This window comes from Chrysemys picta, chromosome 16 (assembly GCF_011386835.1).
Source record: "Chrysemys picta bellii isolate R12L10 chromosome 16, ASM1138683v2, whole genome shotgun sequence".
Taxonomy (NCBI): domain Eukaryota; kingdom Metazoa; phylum Chordata; order Testudines; family Emydidae; genus Chrysemys; species Chrysemys picta.
The window spans coordinates 2024652-2046302 of NC_088806.1; the positions used below are offsets into that span (position 1 = coordinate 2024652).

The window sequence follows — 21651 nt, forward strand, 5'->3', positions numbered from 1 at the left end:
TGCTCCCTCAGCAAGTTTGCAGATGACACTAAACTGGGAGGAGTGGTAGATACACTAGAGGGTAGGGATCGGATACAGAGGGACCTAGACAAATTAGAGGATTGGGCCAAAAAAAACCTGATGAGGTTCAACAAGGACAAGTGCAGAGTCCTGCACTTAGGACGGAAGAATCCCATGCACTGCTACAGACTGGGGACCGAATGGCTTGGCAGCAGTTCTGCAGAAAAGGACCTAGGGGTCACAGTGGACGAGAAGCTGGATATGAGTCAACAGTGTGCTCTTGTTGCCAAGAAGGCTAACGGCATTTTGAGCTGTATGAGTAGGGGCATTGCCAGCAGATCGAGGGACGTGATCATTCCCCTCTATTTGACATTGGTGAGGCCTCATCTGGAGTACTGTGTCCAGTTTTGGGCCCCACACTACAAGAAAGATGTGGAAAAATTGGAAAGAGTCCAGCAGAGGGCAACAAAAATGATTAGGGGTCTGGAGCACATGACTTATGAGGAGAGGCTGAGGGAACTGGGATTGTTTAGTCTGCAGAAGAGAAGAATGAGGGGGGATTTGATAGCTGCTTTCAGCTACCTGAAGGGGGGTTCCAAAGAGGATGGATCTAGACTGTCCTCAGTGGTGGCAGATGACAGAACAAGGAGCAATGGTCTCAAATTGCAGTGGGGGAGGTCTAGGTTGGATATCAGGAAACACTATTTCACTAGGAGGGTGGTGAAGCACTGGAATGGGTTCCCTAGGGAGGTGGTGGAATCTCCTTCCTTGGAGGTTTTTAAAGTCAGGCTTGACAAAGCCCTGGCTGGGATGATTTAGTTGGGGATTGGTCCTGCTTTGAGCATGGGGTTGGACTAGATACCTCCTGAGGTCCCTTCCAACCCTGAGAGTCTATAGTCTATAGTCTTACTTTGTTCTGTCTGTTACTACTTGGAACCACTTAAATCCTACTGTCTGTATTTAATAAAAACACTTTTTATTTAGTAATTAACTCAGAGTATGTATTAATACCTGGGGGAGCAAACAACTGTGCATATCTCTCTATCAGTGTTATAGAGGGTGAACAATTGATGAGTTTACCCTGCATAAGCTTTATACAGATACAGGGTAAAACGGATTTATTTGGGTTTAGACCCCATTGGGAGTTGGGCATCTGAGTGCTAAAGACAAGCACACGTCTGTGAGCTGTTTTCAGGTAAACTTGCAGCTCTGGGGCAAGTAATTCAGCCCCTGGGTCCGTGTTGGAGCAGACGGGAGTGTCTGGCTCAGCAAGACAGGGTGCTGGAGTCCTGAGCTGGCAGGGAAAGCAGGAATAGAGGTAGTCTTGGCACATCAGGTGGCAGCCCTCAGGGGGGGTTCTGTGACCCAACCCGTCACAAACTGCCCCTCTGTGGTTGGAGAGTTTTTGCCTGGGTTTGCTTTAGAATCACAGAAGATCAGGGTTGGAAGGGACCTCAGGAGGTATCTAGTCCAACCCCCTGCTCAAAACAGGACCAACACCAACTAAATCATTACCAAACCTCGAGTCCGGGAGCCAGCCTTACCCTGCTCTGCTGTGAGAACCCCCACTACTGGGCTGTTCACACACAGCCTCTAGCATGTCAGCTGCTCCTTGGATTGTGCAACCGAATGACACTAGCCAATAGCTCCGGTCCCAGACACAGCCCTGGGAACCTCCATCTTGCAGTGCCAGTTATGCCCGCTGGACACTGCCAGCTTATGTGAGTTTGTCAATTTAAAAAAGAAATTGATATGTACCAGGCTTGTTCTCCCCAGGGGAGTCTCTGACACGCTGCAAACCAGACGCACGGCTCCAGATAGAATAAACAAACAGATTTATTAACTGTAAAGATAGATTCTAAGTGATTATAAGTCAAAGCACAAGTCAGATTAGTTACCAAAAGAAAATAAAATCTAAGCACGCAGTCTAAACTCTCAACCCTAGTAGACTGAACAGCAATGAGATGAAGCAGTTTCTCTCACCCCACTGGATATTGCAGTCCTTAGTCGCCCCCTAAAACCATCCTTCTCTGAGCCTTCAGCACGCCTGGTCCTCGTTATCCCCCCTTCATTTTCCTGCTCCCCAGTCACTTACTGAAGGAAGCGCCATTCACGGGGTGCAGTACATCCCACCGCTGCCACCAGTTGTCACGGAGTCACCGGGCGATGCTCTGGAGCTGCTCCCTACGAAGCCGGGCAGGACTCTGGTGAAGTCTCCTCTCTGTGAGCAGACTGTCTTCAGGGCAAGAAGCTCACATGACTTCACCTCCTGGGTCTGACCTTGGAGCATTCAGCCTCCCCTTCCACACTGTGCGCTTCCCACAGCGAGTCCGCACAGGCGGGGTCCTGGCAAAGCCAGAGGGTCCTGCACCCCCACTTCGCAGTCAGACGTGACTCTCAGCCAGCCAGTAAAACAGAGGTTTATTCGATGACAGGAACATAGTCTAAAACAGAACTTGTAGGTACAGAGAACAGGACCCCTCAGCCGGGTCCATTCTGGGGTCCCACGAGCCAGACACCCCTGTCTGCCTTCGCTTCCCATCCCCAGCCAGCTCCAAACTGAAACCCCCTCCAGCCCCTCCTCTGGCCTTTGTCTCTTTCCCAGGCCAGGAGGTCACCTGATCTCTTTGTTCTCCCACACCTTTAGCATCCCCTTGCAGGGGGGAGGGGCCCCAGCCATTAGTTGCCAGGAGACAGAGTATCGGCCATTTATGCACACTGGCCTTTATCCCACCCCCTAGAGACTTAATAAATGCATAGGGGAAACTGAGGCACCCACACAGTATTCAGAGGAAACATTAAGAACATTCCCACTTTGTCACAAGTATACAGGTTTGTTCCTTAATCCTGGGCCAATCACCTGTATTGGAGTCTTGTCTTCTTCTCAGGGTCGTAGTTGCTTGCTTAGGTTCTTAGGAAGGTTTGCTCAGAAGGGGTTGATTGCCCTTAGGACTGGTGCTGACCCCGGAGGCTGCGCGGTTTGTAAAAGTCGGTTGTAAAAAGGTGAGTTAAGAGTGAAGTTTGGAGCAGCTCTCTGAAGCTGAGACTTTTCCTGACCCCAGACGCCCCAGTGGGAAACAGACCAGGCATCGCGGATTGGCAGTTAATTACACGATACCATCTCAGACTTGAGGTAACAATTTTGGACGTTCTGGACCCGTTGCTGAAATCTCATCCATTTTGGGTTCAGACAAGAGCACGCTCACTTGGATCAATCTCTCCCCAGCCGGAGGGGTTGTGTTCCCACTGATTTCTTCCGCACACGGCCGGGAGGGAAGCAATGACGTGACCCCGGCTTTGGGTTCTGAGAACGCCGCGTGTCGGGGCGCGGGGAAAATCAATGCCGGACCAGACCCTGTCCAGATACGGCATCTCCGTTGCTTGCCAGAAGTTCACTGAAAACCGTGGAAGAGGGGAGGGATCAGTAAGGAAACCTACCTTATTGAGGTCAGAGCATGTAGAGATGGAGTGAGAAAGGCTAAAAGCCATGTAGAGTTGGACCTTGCGAGGGGAATTAAAAGCAATAGTAAGAGGTTTTATAGCCATATAAACAGGAAGAAAACAAAGAAAGAAGAAGTGGGACCGCTGAAGACTGTAGATGGAGTGGAGATTAAGGATAATCTAGGCATGGCACAATATCTAAATGAATATTTTGCATCGGTCTTTAATGAGGCTAATGAAGGGCTTAGAAATAGTGGCACCGTGACAGAGGGGAATAAAGGAGGGGGGATTGACATTACCGCATCCGAGGTAGAAGCCAAATTTGAACACCTTAACCAGACTAAATCGGGCGGACCGGATGATCTTCATCCGAGAATATTGAAGGAACTGGCGCGAGAAATTGCAAGCCCGTTAGCGATAATATTTAATGAATCTATAAACTTGGGGGTGGTACCGTTGGACTGGAGAATAGTTAATGTGGTTCCTATTTTCAAGAAAGGGAAAAAAAGTGACCCGGGTAACTACAGGCCTGTTAGTTTAACATTTGTAGTATGCAAGGTCCTGGAAAAAATTTTGAAGGAGAAAGTAGTTAAGGACCTTGAGGTCAATGGCAATTGCGACAAATTACAACATGGTTTTACGAAGGGCAGATCGTGCCAAACCAATCTGATCTCCTTCTTTGAGAAAGTAACAGACTTATTAGATAAGGGAAATGTGGTGGACCTAATATACCTCGATTTCAGTAAAGCGTTTGATACTGTACCGCACGAGCAATTATTGGTTAAATTGGAAAAGATGGGGATCGATATGAAAATCCAGAGGTGGATAAGGAACTGGTTAATGGGGAGACTGCAGCGGGTCGTACTGAAAGGTGAACTGTCAGGTTGGAGGGAGGTCACCAGTGGAGTTCCTCAAGGTTCGGTTTTGGGTCCCATTTTATTTAATCTATTTATTACTGACCTCGGAACCGAATGTAGGAGTGGGCTGATAAAGTTTGCGGATGACACAAAGCTGGGAGGTATTGCTAATTCGGAGGAGGATCGGGATATTCTGCAGGGAGACTTGGATGACCTTGTAAATTGGAGTAATAGAAATAGGATGAAATTTAATAGTGAAAAGTGTAAGGTGATGCATTTAGGGATGACTAACAAGAATTTTAGTTATAAGCTGGGGATGCATCGGTTGGAAGTAACGGAGGAGGAGAAGGACCTCGGAGTCCTGGTTGATCGCAGGATGACTATGAGTCGACAATGTGAAAAAAGCTAATGCGGTCTTAGGATGCATTAGGCGAGGTATATCTAGTAGGGATAAGGAGGTGCTGCTTCCGTTGTATAAGGCACTGGTGAGACCTCATTTGGAGTACTGTGTGCAGTTCTGGTCTCCGATGTTTAAAAAGGATGAACTCAAACTGGAACGGGTACAGAGAAGGGCCACTAGGATGATCCGAGGAATGGAAAACCTGTCGTATGAAAGGAGACTTGAGGAGCTCGGTTTGTTTACCCTAACCAAACGAAGGCTGAGCGGGGATATGATTGCTCTCTTTAAATATATCAGAGGGATAAATACCAGGGAGGGAGAGGAATTATTTCAGCTCAGTACTAATGTGGACACGAGAACGAATGGATATAAACTGGCCATGGGGAAGTTTAGGCTTGAAATTAGACGAAGGTTTCTAACCATCAGAGGGGTGAAGTTTTGGAACAGCCTTCCAAGGGAAACAGTGGGGGCGAAGGACCTGTCTGGCTTTAAGGCCTTGTCTTCACTTACCGGAGGGTCCAGCGGCACGCAATCGATGTTCTGGGATCGATCCCGGAAGTGCTCGCAGTCGGCGCCGGTACTCCAGCTCGCCGAGAGGAGTACGCGGCATCGACGGGGGGAGCCTTCCTGCCGCGTCTGGACCGCGGTAAGTTCGGACTAAGGTACTTCAAATTCAGCTACGTTATTAACGTAGCTGAATTTGCGTACCTTAGTCCGAAGTAGGGACTTAGTGGGGACCAGGCCTAAGATTCAGCTCGATAAGTTTATGGAGGGGATGGTTTGATGGGATAACGTGATTTTAGTCAATCAATCAACAGGGTGCCATCGCTGGTAAATAGTATCAATGGCCAATGAGGGTCTGGCTGGAGAATCTTGCCTGCATGCTTGGGGTTCTACTGATCGCCATATTTGGGGTCGGGAGGAATTTTCCTCCAGGGCAGATTGGCAGAGGCCCTTGAGGTTTTTCGCCTTCCTCCGCAGCATGGGGCGGGGGTCACTAGCTGGGGGATTCTCTGCGACTTGAGGTCCTTAAATCACAGGATTTGGGGACTTCAACAGCTGAGTTAAGGGAAGGGGGTGGGTCAGCTTTTGTGGCCTGCATCATGCGGGAGGTCAGACTAGATGATCATACTGGTCCCTTCTGACCTTAAAGTCTATGAGTCTAACTTTTTCCCACCTGTGTTTGCCAGGGGACGCGGGAGCCCCGACCCCGGAGCCTCGTGTAACACAGCGGAATATCAGACACATTGGTGGGAGTTGCCATCTTTGAAGGAACCGCAGGACACCTGGGTTCTCTCCCCGGCTGGGGGAGGGGAGTGGGGTCTAGTAGTTAGTGCTGGGGGCTGGGAGCCAGGTCTCCTGGGTTCTCTCCCTGGCTCTGGGACAGGAGCTGGTGGGTTAGAGCAGGGGCGGCTGGGAGCCAGGACTCCTGGTTCTCTTTCTAGCTCTGGGCGGGGAGTGCAGTCTGGTGGGTTAGAGCATGGGCAGGGAGGCTGGGTGCCAGGTGTCCTGAGTGACACATTCAGTCCTGCCCCAGTGTTTGTTCAACACTCCCTAGGCGAGTTTCCACCTGCCTATGCTTCACTTTCAGCCGAGCCCTTTGGGGAGTGGAGATGAAGTGCTCGGGCGCCCGGATCCTGCTGATTGCGGGGGTCTTTTGGCTATTGTACACTGTGTGGATCAAACTGAGGCAGCCTCCGCAGGGCAACCCTGACCCCAGCCATGGCTCGTTGGAGCTGCTCCTGGCCGTGAAATCCCACCCAGCGTCCAGCGCCAGACGGGCCACCGCCCGCCGCACGTGGGCCCGGCCCAGGGTCCTGGGGGGCTACCGGGTCTGAGCCGTCTTCCTCGTGGGGATGTCCCCTGACCCCCGGCACCTGGCCCTGCTGGGCTGGGAGAGCGGGGAGTTTGGGGACGTGGTGCTGTGGGATTTCGCCGAGAGTCACCACAACCTGTCGCTCAAGGAGCGCTGCTTCCTGCGCTGGGTGGGGATGCGCTGCGGGCAGGCGGATTTCATCTTCAAAGGTGAGCCTGGACGCCTGGGTTCTCTCCCGGGCTCTGGGAGGGGAGTGGGGGCTGGTGGGTTAGAGCAGGGGGGACTGGGTGCCAGGACTCCTGGGTTCTCTCCCCGGCTCCAGGAGGGTAGTGGGGGCTGGGAGGCAGGACTCCTGGGTTCTCTCCCCGGCTCTGGGAGGGGAGTGGGGGCTGGTGGGTTGGGGCGGGGAGCCAGGACTCCTGGGTTCTCTCCCCGGCTCTGGCGAGGCCATCTGGCCCCCAGCTGCACCCTCCCCAGCATCTTTTCCCTCCTCCAGGGGACGATGACGAGTTTGTGAACCCCCCCACTATGGTGGCCTACCTGGGCCAGACGCCCAACGCCCCCCACGTCATCCACGGCAACATCCAGCGCCATTCGGTCGTGATGAGAGGGGGGAAATATCGCGTCTCCCCCGCCCTGTTCCCCCAGGACAAATACCCCTTCTTCCCCTCCGGGGGCGGGTTCATCATGCCCAGGGCCAGCGTCCCGGCCCTGACCGCGGCCTCCAAGCGCATCCCCGTCTTCCCGCTGGACGACGTCTACTTCGGCTTCCTGGTGCTGGCCGCCGGGCTGCGGAACCGGCACGATGAGCGATTCTGGGTCTTTGGCATGAAGGACAAGCTGTGTCTGTACGCGGAGGCCATGAAGGACGAGCTGTGTCTGTACGCAGAGGCCATGAAGGACGAGCTGTGTCTGTACGCAGAGGCCATGGTGGTGCACGGGGTGTCGCTGGGCAGGGTGGAGGAGGTGTGGAGGGGGTTGTACGAGGAGCAACAGTGCAATGGGATGGGGCCTCTCCCCTCTTAGGGGCGGCAGCTCCCATCTGGCCCCAGGGCGGGGACTGGCTGGCTCAGGGGGACGGGGAATGGGGCAGGGGCCTGTCCCCTCTAGGGAGTGCCGGCTCCCATCCAGCCCCAGGGCAGGGACTGGCTGGCTCAGTGGAGGGGGGGAGAATGGGACACAGGTCCTTTCTCCTCTAGGAGGCACTGGTCACATAGGTGTGGCTGGGTGGGGGCACAGAGACACATGGGGACAGGGGGAGTGGGTTCAGGGCCATATGGGGAGTGGGTGTCTGAGTGGGGGTGGAAGGACACATGTGGACAGGGGGTGGAAGGACACATGGGGGTGCAGGAACACAGGGGGGCAGATGTGCCTGACTGATTGGGAGAGGCTCGGGGCAGCCAGGGTCTGCATGGGGGAGGCTCCCTAACAATCTCTCCCCGCCCCCCGAAAAACCTGTTCCAGACTTTCCCCCACCCATACCCCAAAACCCTCCAAGTTCACACCCAGGCTCCTTCCCAGCAATTTACTGCCCCCCCAGCCCTTCCGTGACCCCGACTCCCCCCAGCCTTTGCCCTGCTTCTGAGGGGGGTGGGGAGCACAGGTCTGTATTGTAGTTTAAATGGATTCTTACTCCGAGCTCTGTATGAATCCGCTCCGTAAGGAATTGATTTGTCAAACAAGCATTTCCTCGAGCTTGTCTCTTGGCTGTATTATTACAGACACACCTGCTGACGGGTATTTTGCAATAAATGACCACAAATAATTGAAACAGGTGTGATTAGATCGTGTTATTTTTGACACATAAAAGATGCAGAATTTGAAACTAGGGTGCGCAGAATTGTTACATTTTTGAGCGCAGAATTCCCCCAGGAGTAATTGGGGCATTTGGGTTTTCTTCCCTCAATATAGCACCGTCCATTGGTCTTTGTCCAATTTCAGTTTGGCAGCTACACCCCAGTTCTATCCAGACCTCCCTGCATTTTAGCTCCGTTCTCCAAAAAGTGTTGGCAACACCCCTGGGACGGGTTGGGTCACAGAAACTCCCTTGGGAACTGCCGCCGGATGTGCTGAGATACCCCTGAGCCTGTTTTCCCTGCCAGCCTGGGCCTTCAGTATCCTGCCTGGTCTGAACCAGACACGCCGGCCTGCTCCAACCCAGCCCCAGCTCTGAACCACGCGCCCCACAAGCTGCAGGCTTAACTGGAAACAGCTTAAGAAATTCTCCTGTCTCCAGCACCCAGACACCCAGCTCCCAATGGGTTCCAAACCCCAAATAAATCTATTTTACTCTGTATAAAACGTACACAGGTGGATGCGACCAGGTGACTCTTGGCCCCAGGAAGCGAGACAAAGACCCCACCCCAGAGCCCACACCTCCAGCCAGAGCCCTCACCCCCCCCACCCCCCAAATCTCTGCCCTAGCCCTGAGCCCACTCCTGCACTATGAACCCCTCATCCCCGGCCCCAATTCACAGCCCTCACCCCCACACCTAACCCTCTGCCCCAGCCCAGAAACCCCTTCTGCACCCCAACCCCCTGCCCGAGCCCAGACCCTGCACCCCAACTCCCTCCCAGAGCCCGTCCCCCACACCCCCTCCTGCCCCAGCCCAGACCCTACACCTCAACTCCCTCCCAGAGCCCGTCCCCCGCACCCCTCCTCCTGCCCCAGCCCAGACCCTGTGTGACGAACTGGGACTGTTCTTGCTGGGGTGTGGGAATGCTGACAGGGGAGTGTGACTAGGATGGTCTGCATCGGGGGATGGGAGTCGGCCCGAGGGAACATACCTGAGCTTGTAACATGAGAACCCAGGAGGGGGTTGGAGGTCAGGTGACTCCGGGGCCCGGGAAACTGGACAAAGGCTGTGGGAGGGGTCGCTGAAAGGAGAGTGCTGGAAGCAGGCTGGAGAGATGGCTGGGAGGCAGAGATGGCTCTGACCCCCCAAGGGGGGCTGGGCTGGAATGCCCTGGGACCCCAAGCTGGACCTAACTGAGGGGGGGCCCTGTTGTCTGTGCCTGCAAGACCTGTCTTGGACTGTATTCCTGTCATCCAAATAAACCTTCTGCTTTACTGGCTGGCTGAGAGTCATGGTGAATCGCAGGAAGCCGGGGGTGCAGGGCCCTGAGTTCCCCAATACACCGTGACAACTGGTGGCAGCGGCGGGATCTACTGCACCCCGTGGACGGCGCTTCCTGCAGTAAGTGACTGGGGAGCAGTAAAACGAAGGGGGATTGACGGGGACCAGGCCGGCTGAAGAGTGGGAGAGAGACGGTTATTACCCCTGGGAGTGTGTGACCAGCGAGAAGGACTTTTGCAGTAACAGGGTCCCCCGGGGGGATCGCAGCGAGTGGTCCCAGGGGCGGAGGAGTCTGCAGCTCGACCCTGGCAGAGAGGCGGTGACCTCGAGAAGGGCTGGCACACTAGGGGTCCCCCTGGGAACTGTGGGGAGCTGTGAGCACACAGGCCGGTGAGTGGCCAGCAGGAAGATGTATGCCAAGCGGCTTAAGAGCGACCTGGTGGAGCTGTGCAAGCAGAGGCGGCTGCGCATTGGGAGGCTCACCAAAGAACAGCTCATTGCCCAGCTGGAGGCGGAAGATCGCGCGAATGAACCGATCCCTGTGTCTCAGGGAAGCAGCCTGGCAAATGCAGCGCAGGCACCAGTGTCTGTCCCAGCTGGGAGTGGTCAGCCGGCTGCTGAGGGCTTCCCGAGACCCCTCCTTCCTATGCCTAGGGGAAGGGTGGGGAGGAGCCCAGCAAATACCGAAGGCGCCGTGGCCCCCCCGGCCAGCAGGGGATCCCCCCGGCGAAGCCCGCCGGCCAGCAGAGGATCCTCCCGGCGACGTTCGGCATCCGTGGAGCGGAATTGGCTGGAATGGGAGAAAGAGCTAAAACTGAGAGAGCTGGAGGATCGTGAACGACAGAGACAGCATGAACGGGAGGAGAAAGAGAGACAGAGACAGCATGAACAGGAGGAGAATGAGAGACAGAGACAGCATGAAGAGAGACAGAGACAGGAGAATGAGAGACAGCGTCAGCATGACCTGGAACTGGCGAGATTGAAGGGCAGCGAACCCCCGGCTGCGGTGAGTGAGGGGGGACCCAGGACTGCACGGAGCTTTGATAAGTGCATCCTGGCCCCACGTAAGGAGGGGGAGGACATGGATGACTTCCTGGAGGCCTTTGAGACGGCCTGCGAGCTGCACCGGTTTGATCCCGCGGACAGACTCCGGGTCCTTACCCCCTTACTGGACCCCAAATCCGTGGCATTGTACCGCCAACTGGGAGAGGCAGAGAAAGGGGACTACGAACTATTCAAAAAGGCCCTGCTACGTGAGTTTGGGCTGACTCCTGAGATGTACCGGGAAAGGTTCCGGAGTCAAGATAAAACCCCTGAGATCTCATATCTGCAACTAGCCGTCCGCATGGAAAGATACGCCAGCAAGTGGGCTGGTGGGGCCCAGACGAAGGAGGACCTGATTAAACTGCTGGTACTGGAGCAACTGTATGAGCGGTGCCCATCCGACCTGAGGCTGTGGTTGGTGGACAGAAAGCCAGAGAACCCGCGACACGCCGGGCAGCTGGCTGATGAGTTTGTAAAGAGCCGGTCAGGGGGTGGCAGGGAGGAGCCCCAAAGGAACAGGCCCGCCGTGATGCAGAGAGAGAGTCACCCTGGGACCTCCCAAAGGGGGAATATGGGCAATCCCCTCCCACGGGGAATGCCCAGCGTCAGGGACAACCGACCGGCTCGAGGGGACCCATCGGACATGAGCTGCTATTACTGCGGCCGAAGAGGCCACGTTCGGGCCCAGTGCCCCAAGTTCAAGGACAGACTGAGCAGACCGAACCCGCATAGGGTTAACTTGGTAGAGGCCCAGACGGACGAGGGGCAGGCTTCTCACGCAAGAGGGGCTGGCAGCTTATCAACTGCTCAAGAGAGAGAAGGGCCCCAGGCCAGCTCCTCTAGGGGGCTGGATGCCCCAGACTCAGGGTTTTTGGTTTATACGGTGGGCGCGGGGCTGTCCCTCCGGAGAGAGTACCTTGTTCCCCTGGAGGTGGATGGGAGGAAGGTCAATGGATACTGGGATACGGGCGCAGAGGTGACGCTGGCCCGGCCCGAGGTGGTGGCCCCAGATCAGGTGGTGCCCAACTCCTACCTGACCCTGACGGGGGTGGGCGGAACACCAGTCAAAGTGCCCGTGGCAAGGGTACACCTAAAGTGGGGGGCCAAGGAGGGCCCCAAGGATGTGGGGGTACACCCGTATTTGCCCACTGAGGTATTGATGGGGGGGGACCTGGAGAACTGGCCAAGCAACCCCCAAAAGGCACTGGTTGTGACCCGCAGTCAGAGCCGGCGAGGGGCACTGCGCCCTGGCCTTGGGGGGGGTGCCTTGCCTGAGGCGCAGGACCCTAACCTGGTGGGGAGGGAACGCCCAGGGACACGGTTCAGGGAGGCTGCAGCTTCAGACCCAGCGGGCGAGAAAGAGCAGGTGGCCATCCCTGTCCCAGCTGCTGAGTTCCAGGCCGAGGTGCAGAAAGATCCCTCCTTGCAGAAGATAAGGGACCTGGCCGACCTCAATGCGGTACAGACCATGGGACGAGGTGGCCGGAAAAGGTTCCTGTGGGAGAAGGGGTTCCTGTACCGAGAATGGGCTCCCCCAGGGAAAATGGAGTCAGGGGGGATCAGGAGGCAGCTGGTGGTACCCCAGAAGTATTGCCGCCAGCTGCTGTGCCGGGCCCATGACATTCCCCTCTCAGGGCACCAGGGAACCTGGCGTACCCAGCAGAGGCTGCTACGGAGCTTTTACTGGCCTGGGGTCTTTGTTACTGTCCGACAGTACTGCGGATCCTGTGACCCCTGTCAGAGGGGGAGGAAGGCCTGGGACAAGGGGAAAACGGCTTTAGGACCCTTGCCCAGCATAGAGGAGCCTTTCCAGAGGGTGGCCAAGGTTAAAAGGGCGGCTCTAAACCAAGAGAGCCCAAAGCACAGACCTCCAGACTGGAGCGCTGGGAGAAGACCACAGCCCAGTTGGAACCCCAGAGGTATGGGGGTGGGAAAAGGGCACAGGCCGCATAAACCTTCCCACATGCGAACTGCGAGTGCCATCAAGCACCCCGACCTAAGGGGGGGCGTGAAACTGGAGGGGCCTGGTGTAATTCTCACCAAGGAATGGGAGGGATGCGGGGGCATCCATGGGAACGGGGGTAGGTTCGAACTTCCCCGGGTCACTGGCTAAAGTGACCCCGCTCAGTTCGGTCTCGAAGGGGGGAGAGATGTGACGAACTGGGACTGTTCTTGCTGGGGTGTGTGAATGCTGACAGGGGAGTGTGACTAGGATGGTCTGCATCGGGGGATGGGAGTCGGCCCGAGGGAACATACCTGAGCTTGTAACATGAGAACCCAGGAGGGGGTTGGAGGTCAGGTGACTCCGGGGCCCGGGAAACTGAACAAAGGCTGTGGGAGGGGTCGCTGAAGGAGAGTGTGGGAAGCGAGCTGGAGAGATGGCTGGGAGGCAGAGATGGCTCTGACCCCCCAAAGGGGGGCTGGGCTGGGATGCCCTGGGACCCCAAGCTGGACCTAACTGAGGGGGGGCCCTGTTGTCTGTGCCTGCAAGACCTGTCTTGGACTGTATTCCTGTCATCCAAATAAACCTTCTGCTTTACTGGCTGGCTGAGAGTCATGGCGAATCGCAGGAAGCCGGGGGTGCAGGGCCCTGAGTCCCCCAATACTCCGTGACACCCTGCACCCCAACTCCCTTCCACAGCCTGCCCCCCAGGAGTCCTGCAGACTGTGTGGTTTGTAAAAGTCGGTTGTAAAAAGGTGAGATAAGAGTGAAGTTTGGAGCAGCTCTCTGAAGCTGAGACTTTTTCCCGACCCCAGACGCCCTGGCGGGGAACAGACCAGGCGTCGCGGATCGGCCGCTAATTACTCGATACTGTCTCAGACTCGAGGTAAGGATTTGGGACGTTCTGGCCCCATTGCTTGAATCTCATCCATTGTGGGTTCAGACAAGAGCACGGTCGCTTGGATCAATTTCTCCCCAGCCGGAGGGGTTGTGTTCCCACTGATTTCTTCCGCACTCGGCCGGGAGGGAAGCAGTGACGTGACCCCGGCTTTGGGGTCTGAGAACGCCGCATGTCGGGGCGCGAGGAAAATCAACGCCGGACCAGACCCTGTCTAGATATGGCATCTGCGTCGCTTGCCAGAAGTTCACTGAAAACCATTTTTTCAACCTTTTCCCGCGTGCGTTTGCCAGGGGACGCCGGAGCCCCGACCACGGAGCCTCGTGTAACAGGACGAAATGTCGGGCACATTGAGGGGAGTTATCGTCTTTGAAGGAACCACAGGTTCTTGTCTCGGCTGGGGGAAGGGAGTGGGGTCTAGTAGTTAGAGCAGGGGGGCTGGGAGTCAGGACTCCTGGGTTCCCTCCTCACACTGAGAGGGGAGTGCGGTCTAGCGTATTACAGAAGGGATGGCTGGGAACCAGACCTCCTGGGTTCTCTCCCTGACTCTGGGAGGGGAGTGGGGGCTGGTGGTTAGAGCAGGGGGGCTGGGAGCCAGGATGCCTGGGTTCTCTCCCCGGCTCTGGGAGGGGAGTGGGGGCTGGTCGTTAGAGCAGGGGGGCTGGGAGCCAGGATGCCTGGGTTCTCTCCCCGGCTCTGGGAGGGGAGTGGGGGCTGGTGGTTAGAGAAGGGGGGCTGGGAGCCAGGACTCCTGGGTTCTCTCCCCGGCTCTGGGAGGGGAGTGGGGTCTGGTGGGTTGAAGCAGGGGGGCTGGGAGCCAGGATGCCTGGGTTCCATATTCTGCCCTCCCCCCGTGTTTCTACAACACACCGTGAGCTAGTTTCCAACTGTTTGTTTTGGTTTCACTTTCGGTCAAGCCCTGAGGGGAGCAGAGAGGAAGACCTGGACCGCCAGGATCCTGATTCGGATCCTGGTCCTGATTCTGATTTGGATCCTGGTCCTGATTCTGATTCGGCTCCTGGTCCTGGTCCTGCTGATCAGCGGAGGTTTTTGGCTGCTTCACACCATGAGGATCCAAGTGAGGCAGCCCCCGCAGGGCACCCCTGACCCCAGCCGTGGCTTGGTGGAGCTGCCCGACGGCACCTTCACCTTCCGCTTGGATTTCGCCGCCTTCCAGGCCGAGTTCCCCCAGCTGCAGAGCTACCGGTGCCGGGAGCTGATCCCAGGGGACGGGGTTTGCTCCGGGCCCCCAGGGCCGCCCCTGCTGCTCCTGGCCGTGAAATCCCACCCAGCGTCCAGCGCCAGACGGGCCACCGCCCGCCGCACGTGGGCCCGGCCCAGGGTCCTGGGGGGCTACCGGGTCCGACCTGTCTTCCTCGTGGGGGTGTCCCCTGACCCCCGGCACCTGGCCCTGCTGAGCCGGGAGAGCGGGTAGTTTCGGGACGTGGTGCTGTGGGATTTCGCCGAGAGTCACCACAACCTGTCGCTCAAGGAGCGCTGCTTCCTGCGCTGGGTGGGGGCGCACTGCGAGCAGGCGGATTTCATCTTCAAAGGTGAGCCCGGACGCCTGGGTTCTCGCCCAGGCTATGGGAGGGGAGGGGTCTGGTGGGTTAGAGCAGGGGGGTCTGGGAGCCAGGATGCCTGGGTTCTCTGCCCGGCTCTGGGAGGGGAGTGTGGGCTGGTGGGTCAGAACAGAGGGGGCTGGGAGCCAGGACTCCTGGGTTTTGAGCCATCTGCACTCTCCTCAGCGTCTTTTCCCTTCCCCAAGGGACGACGAAGTGTTTGTGAACCCCCCCGCCCTGGTGGCCTACCTGGGCCAGACGCCCAACGCCTCCCACGTCATCCATGGCAACATCCAGCGCCATTCGGTCGTGATGAGAGGGGGGAAATATCGCGTCTCCCCCGCCCTGTTCCCCCAGGACAAATACCTCTTCTTCCCCTCCGGGGGCGGGTTCCTCATGCCCAGGGCCAGCGTCCCAGCCCTGGCCGCGGCCTCCGAGCGCATCCCCGTCTTCCCGCTGGACGACGTCTACTTCGGCTTCCTGGTGCTGGCCGCCGGGCTGCGGTACCGGCACGATGACCGATTCCGGGTCTTCATCATGAAGGACGAGCTGTGTCTGTACGCAGAGGCCATGTTGGTGCACGGGGTGTCGCTGGACTGGGTGGAGGAGGTGTGGAGGGGGTTGTACGAGGAGCAACAGTGCAACAGGACAGGGCCTCTCCCTCCTTAGGGGCGCAGGGAATGGGGCAGGGGCCTGTCCCCTCTAGGGGGCGCTGGCTCCCACCCGGCCCCAGGGCAGGCACTGGCTGGCTCAGGGGGGCGGGGAATGGGGCAGGGGCCTGTCCCCTCTAGGGGGCGCTGGCTCCCACCCGGCCCCAGGGCAGGCACTGGCTGGCTCAGGGGGGTGGGGAATGGGGCAGGGGCCTGTCCCCTCTAGGAGGCGGCGGCTCCCACCCGGCCCCAGGGCGGGGACTGGCTGGCTCAGGGGAGCAGGGAATGGGGCAGGGGCCTGTCCCCTCTAGGGGGCACCGGCCACAGGGGAGTGGCTGGGTGAGTGTGATGCTCTGTACCTCGGGGGAACTCCCATGTTCATGGTGGTAAAATGATTGGGGGGGATCCAATGCAAAGTTTGTGATGTGGAGTGTCTTCGGCAGGCTCATGCTGCACTGAACATTGTTGTTCCAGTGACGTTAGAATTGTTCCAGTGATGTTATAGGTTATAATTTCATGTATATAGTTATGAGCCTGAAAATGTGTCCTCGTGGCTTGAAGCAAGCTCAGGCAAAAACTGTCCAAGAGCAGAGGGGCAGTTCACACCTCATCAGGGCGTGGACGGGACAAACCCGGCGCAGCCTCACAGGAACAAAAAATGCTGGCCTAGGCAGCAACAAAAGAATCTGTTACACTCTAAAGGGAATCACCCCACTGTGACGCTGCGCTCCATACACTTATGGAAATATGCTAATGAGTGTGAATATAATGTAATTGGAATATGCTTTATGCAAAAGATCTCTTGTAAGGTATCCTTACAAAGCGTCTGATCTACTGAGTGTGATCATCCGATTTGTATGAATGTATCACTCTTGTATCTGAAACGAGGAATATGAAATATAACTCTGGGGCCCTATTGTAACTATGCAAAGTGTGGGCCATTAATGGTGGCTTGGGATCTTGATGGCTCCCATGGACCAGGACAATCGGTTGTAAATGGCTCTGTTTACTCGCAAACCTTCCTGTGGGTCAGGCTGGGAAGAATGGAGGCTGGGGTGGGGGGGGGATCTCACAGGACATGTGACCATGTCACCTGGTGCTGGAAGCCACCTGGGGCTTTTCCATTGAGAAGGAGGGGTGGGGACCCAGAGAGAGGATTCCCACCTTGGGCCAAAGCTATAAAAGGGGGGAACAGAACAAAGGGGACTGCAGTCATGAGAAATCCCCAAGTTACCACCTGAGCTGGAACAAGGACGGTACCGGGGAAAGGATGGGCCCAGACTAGGACAGAGTCTAGTCTGTGAAAGAAGCTGATTGGAAAATCTCTGAGGGTGAGATTTACCTGTAATCAGTTTCTTAATATATTAGGCTCAGTGTAGGGGGCCAGGGTGGCTGCCCTCCGAACCTGAGGGTAAAGGGCCTTTCCCTCAGCCTGAGTGGGCGGGGCCAGCCCAAGCTTGCTCCACCCCCCGGAAGGGGAGGGGTGGAACAGGAAGTATAAAGGGCGGGGCCCTTAGCTCAGTTGGGGCAGCACCAGGGAGGGAGGCAGACGCAGACCGTGGGCTGTTCCCTTCAGACCCTGCTGCCACGCCAGGGGAGGCCCTGGACCAGTGGAGACCTCACCTGGAGGACGGACTGGGGCTGCCAGGACTGCCTGCGGCCGAGTACCCAGAGGAACTGGAGGAGCCGGAAGGGGAGCTGGAGCTGCCAGCAGCCGAGTACCCAGAGGAGCTGGAGGAGCCTGAGCCTGAGGGGGAGCTGGAGCTGCCAGCAGCGGACTATCCCGACGCACCGGCGGGACCAGAGGGATTCGGACGAGCAATCAGGTAGGAAGTAGCCCAGGGACAGAGCTGCACAGTGGTGAGTCTGTATTGCGGAAGGACGCCGCTGATCCAGTGGCGGGACCCTCGTTCTGCCACTGTCAGGGCCCTGGGCTGGAGCGCAGTGGTGTAGGGTGGGCCTGTGTTCCCCTACCCGGCCGAGCCACGCCGGGACCTTTGCCGGCGCTCCCCGGCCTGAGGGGCGCGCTACTGACCTTTGCCGGCGCTCCCCTGCCTGAGGGGCGCGCTACTGACCTTAGCCGGCGCTCCCCTGCCTGAGGGGCGCGCTACAGACCTTTGCCGGCGCTCCCCTGCCTGAGGGGCGCGCTACTGACCTTTGCCGGCGCTCCCCTGCCTGAGGGGCGCGCTACTGACCTTTGCCGGCGCTCCCCTGCCTGAGGGGCGCGCTACTGACCTTTGCCGGCGCTCCCCTGCCTGAGGGGCGCGCCACAGACGCTGGCTGGCGGCCGCCCCGCCGCTAATTCCCCGCTGACGGAGGCGTGACCCAGGCCGGCCAGTGACCTCGTAGCTCCCCACCGCCCCCTAACGGGTAGGTGGGTCGACGCAGATCACACTCAGACTTGTGTGTTTTGTTTTATTTTGCTTGGTGACTTACTTTGTTCTGTCTGTTGTTACTTGAAACCACTTAAATCCTCCTTTTTATACTTAATAAAATCACTTTTGTTTATTAATTATCCCAGAGTAAGTGATTAATTCCTGGGGGAGGGGTGAACAGCTGTGCATCTCTCTCTATCAGTGTTATAGAGGGTGGACAATTTATGAGTTTACCCTGCATAAGCTTTATACAGAGTGTAGCGGGGCAGTCACCCCGCTCCAGCTCAGAAAGGGTTAAAAGGCAGCTCTTGGAGAGGGCTGGGGCTGAGAGCCAATCATGGCCAGGATGGGCCCTATAAATGGGTTGCAGGGCCAGAAGGCAGTCAGTCTGTCTCCAGCCTTGGAGAGCTGGACGTGGCTGTCTGAAGGAGAGACGGGTGCCCTGCCTGGCGCGGGGCTGGGGGGGCAGGAGGAGCTCGGGCTTTCAGGGCTGGGGGAAGCAGCTAGGGGAGGAAGAGGCAGCAGGTCCAACCCCTTTGCCAATGATGAGTGTCCACAGTCGTACGTCAGCAGCCCCCCCTCAGCTCCCCCGCCCTGCTCCCAGCACCTCCCGCCCACCAGCAGCCTCCCCTCAGCTCCCACGCCCACCGGCAGCCCCCCCTCAGCTTCCCCGCTGCTCCCAGCACCTCCTGCCCACCGGCAGCCTCCCCTCAGCTCCCCCGCCCTGCTCCCAGCACCTCCCGCCCACCGGCAGCCCCCCCTCAGCTCCCACGCCCTGCTCCCAGCACATCCCGCCCACCGGCAGCCCCCCCTCAGCTCCCCCACCCTGCTCCCAGCACCTCCCGCCCACCGGCAGCCCCCCCTCAGCTCCCCCACCCTGCTCCCAGCACATCCCGCCCACCGGCAGCCCCCCCTCAGCTCCCCCGCCCTGCTCCCAGCACATCCCGCCCACCGGCAGCCCCCCGTCAGCTTCCCCACCCTGCTCCCAGCACATCCCGCCCACTGGCAGCCCCCCCTCAGCTCCCCCGCCCTGCTCCCAGCACCTCCCACCCACGGGCAGCCCCCCATCAGCTTCCCCGCCCTGCTCCCAGCACCTCCCGCCCACGGGCAGCCCCCCCTCAGCTCCCCCACCCTGCTCCCAGCACATCCCGCCCACGGGCAGCCCCCCCTCAGCTCCCCCACCCTGCTCCTAGCACCTCCCACCCACGGGCAGCCCCCCATCAGCTCCCCCGCCCTGCTCCCAGCACCTTCCACCCACCGGCAGCCCCGCGATCAGCACCTCTCCCTCTCTCCCCACACCTCCCGATCAGGTGTTTTGTGGCGTGCAGGAGGCTCGGGGGTGCGGGGGGGACCGAGGGCACGGCAGCCTGAGGGGAGGGGGCGGGAAGGGGTGGAGTGGGGGCAGGGCCTGTGGCAGAGCCAGGGGTTGAGCAGTGAGCACCCCCGGGCACACTGGAACGTTGGCGCCGGTAGCTCCAGCCCCGGAGTCGGTACCTAGACAAGGAGCCGCATGTTAACTTCTGAAGAGCCGCATGGGGCTCCGGAGCCACAGGTCGGCCACCCCATGGCTAGATGAAGACTGGCAGTGGGTCACTGAGGCGAGGTGGGCTTAGGGGATTGGGGTTCCCTGGGCAGGACCCCAAGTGTGGGAGTACTCCTGTGGGCAGTACCCAGGAGAAGGGGCACCGCGGGCCGGGAGGGACGCGGGGCCTGAAGTCCAGTGGTGGAGACCAGGAAGCAGGTACCGGTAGAGAGACATTGGACAGCAGGAGGCGCTCCGCGGCTGGAATGAGCTAATTCCCGAGGTAACCAGCAGGAGGCACCGCGGTGGTGAGCGTTCACCGTGTTACAGAGTAAAATGGATTTATTGGGGGTTTGGATCCCATTGGGAGCTCGGGGTCTGGGTGCTGGAGACAGGTGACTTGCTGAGCAGTTTTTGGTTAAAGTTTGCAGCGTTGTGGGCATGGACCAGACCTGGGTCTGTGTTGCAGCAGGCTGGCGTGTCTGGCTCAATGAGGCAGGGTTGTGGAGACCCAGGCTGGCAGGGAAAACGGGCTCAGAGGTAATTTCAACACGTCAGGTGACAGTCCCAAGGGGATCCCTGTGACCGAACCCACCACAGCCTCTTCCTTTGGTCAGTGTGGGACTGCGATGGGGTAATGCTCACCTGACTCTGAAGGGTGGGGGGCAAAGCCAAGAGGGAGGAAAGGACATGATAAAAGGGAGAGACGTTTGCCATGCTCTCTCTCTCTTCCATCTCCATTTACAGACATCGCCACCAAGTGACTGAAGCGCTGATCAAAGGGGAGAGCCTGGCTGGCTGTGGTGAGACACATCTAGGTTTGTAAGGGCATCGGAAGTGTTAAGATCAGCTTTGAATGCGTTTTGCTTTTATTTCATTTGCCCAAATCCAACTTGTGGTGCTGTCACAGAGTATGGGGGACTCAGGGCCCTGCACCCCCGGCTTCCTGAGATTCACCGTGACTCTCAGCCAGCCAGTAAAGCAGAAGGTTTATTTGGACGACAGGAACACAGTCCAAGGCCTGGTCTACACTACGGGTTTAGGTCGACTTTAGCAGCGTTAAACCGAATTAAGCCTGGACACGTCCACACAACGAGGCCCTTTCTTTCGACTTAAAGGGCCCTTTAAACCGGTTTCTTTACACCACCTCCGACGAGGGGATTAGCGATAAAACCGGCCTTTGCGGGTCGGAATTGGGGTAGTGTGGACGGAATTCGATGTTATTGGCCTCCGGGAGCTATCCCACAGTGCTTCATTGTGTGACCGCTCTGGACAGCGCTCTCAACTCAGATGCACTGACCAGGTAGACAGGAAAAGACCCGCGAAGGTTTGAATTTCATTTCCTGTTTGCCCAGCGTGGAGAGCACAGGTGACCACGCAGAGCTCATCAGCACAGGTAACCGTCATGGAGTCCTCCCAGGATCGCAAAAGAGCTCCAGCATGGACCGAACGGGAGGTACGAGATCTGCTCGCCATATGGGGAGATGAAGCAGTGATAGCTGAACTCCGTAGCAGTAAAAGAAATGGAAAAGTATTAGAAAAGATCTCCAAGGCCATGAAGGACCGAGGCCATAACAGGGACACACAGCAGTGCCGCGTGAAAATTAAGGAGCTACGGCAAGCCTACCACAAAGCCAGAGAAGCAAACGGAAGGTCCGGGGCAGAGCCGCAAACTTGCCGCTACTACGCGGAGCTGCATGCGATCCTAGGGGGTGCAGCCACCACTACCCCAACCGTGTGCTATGACTCTCTCACTGGAGAAACACACAGGGAAGACGGTTCGGGGAACGAGGAAGATGACGATGGAGGTACTGTAGGTAGCTCACAGCAGCAAGGAAGCGGAGAAACCGTTTTCCCCAACAGCCAGGATATGTTTGTGACCCTGGACCTGGAACCAGTAACCCCAGAACTCACCCAAGACCCTCAGGGCACACAGGAGACCTCTGGTGAGTGTAACTTTGTAAATATTTGTAAACATTACAAAAAAAAGCAAGCAAGTCTGTTAACGTGTATGGGGATGGAGCGGAAATCCTCCAGGGACATCTCCAGAAAGCTCTCCTGGTTGAA

General features: G+C 57.7%; 2 protein-coding genes and 1 pseudogene across 7 annotated transcripts in view; all 3 read left to right on the top strand.

Moving 5' to 3' along the window:
• Window positions 1-21651, top strand: part of LOC101939265 (N-acetyllactosaminide beta-1,3-N-acetylglucosaminyltransferase 4-like) — a 54715-nt gene that overhangs the window by 2034 nt on the left and 31030 nt on the right. For 2 of the 6 annotated variants that reach the window (XR_010592987.1, XR_010592988.1), the window contains exon 1: window positions 17986-20402. Coding sequence is in view for 2 of the 6 variants with exons in the window: in XM_065569054.1 (XP_065425126.1) it covers window positions 20990-21530 (541 nt within the window). In the remaining 4 variants the exon portion in view is untranslated. Of the gene's footprint in view, window positions 1-14886; window positions 15029-17985; window positions 21531-21651 lie in introns of those variants that run through there. The other 4 variants (XM_065569052.1, XR_010592986.1, XM_065569054.1 and 1 more) reach the window with 4 other exon arrangements.
• On the top strand, window positions 6920-9053 carry LOC135972137 (acetylgalactosaminyl-O-glycosyl-glycoprotein beta-1,3-N-acetylglucosaminyltransferase-like). The gene has a single exon (XM_065569055.1). The coding sequence runs from the start codon at window positions 7043-7045 to the stop codon at window positions 7538-7540; it is 498 nt and encodes a 165-aa protein (XP_065425127.1). The 5' UTR covers window positions 6920-7042; the 3' UTR covers window positions 7541-9053.
• On the top strand, window positions 13648-17897 carry LOC103305821 (acetylgalactosaminyl-O-glycosyl-glycoprotein beta-1,3-N-acetylglucosaminyltransferase-like; annotated as a pseudogene).

Excerpts from the sequence above, each read along its gene's own strand:
- LOC135972137 (XM_065569055.1), top strand. The coding sequence starts at position 7,043 with ATGGTGGCCTACCTGGGCCAGACGCCCAACGCCCCCCACGTCATCCAC.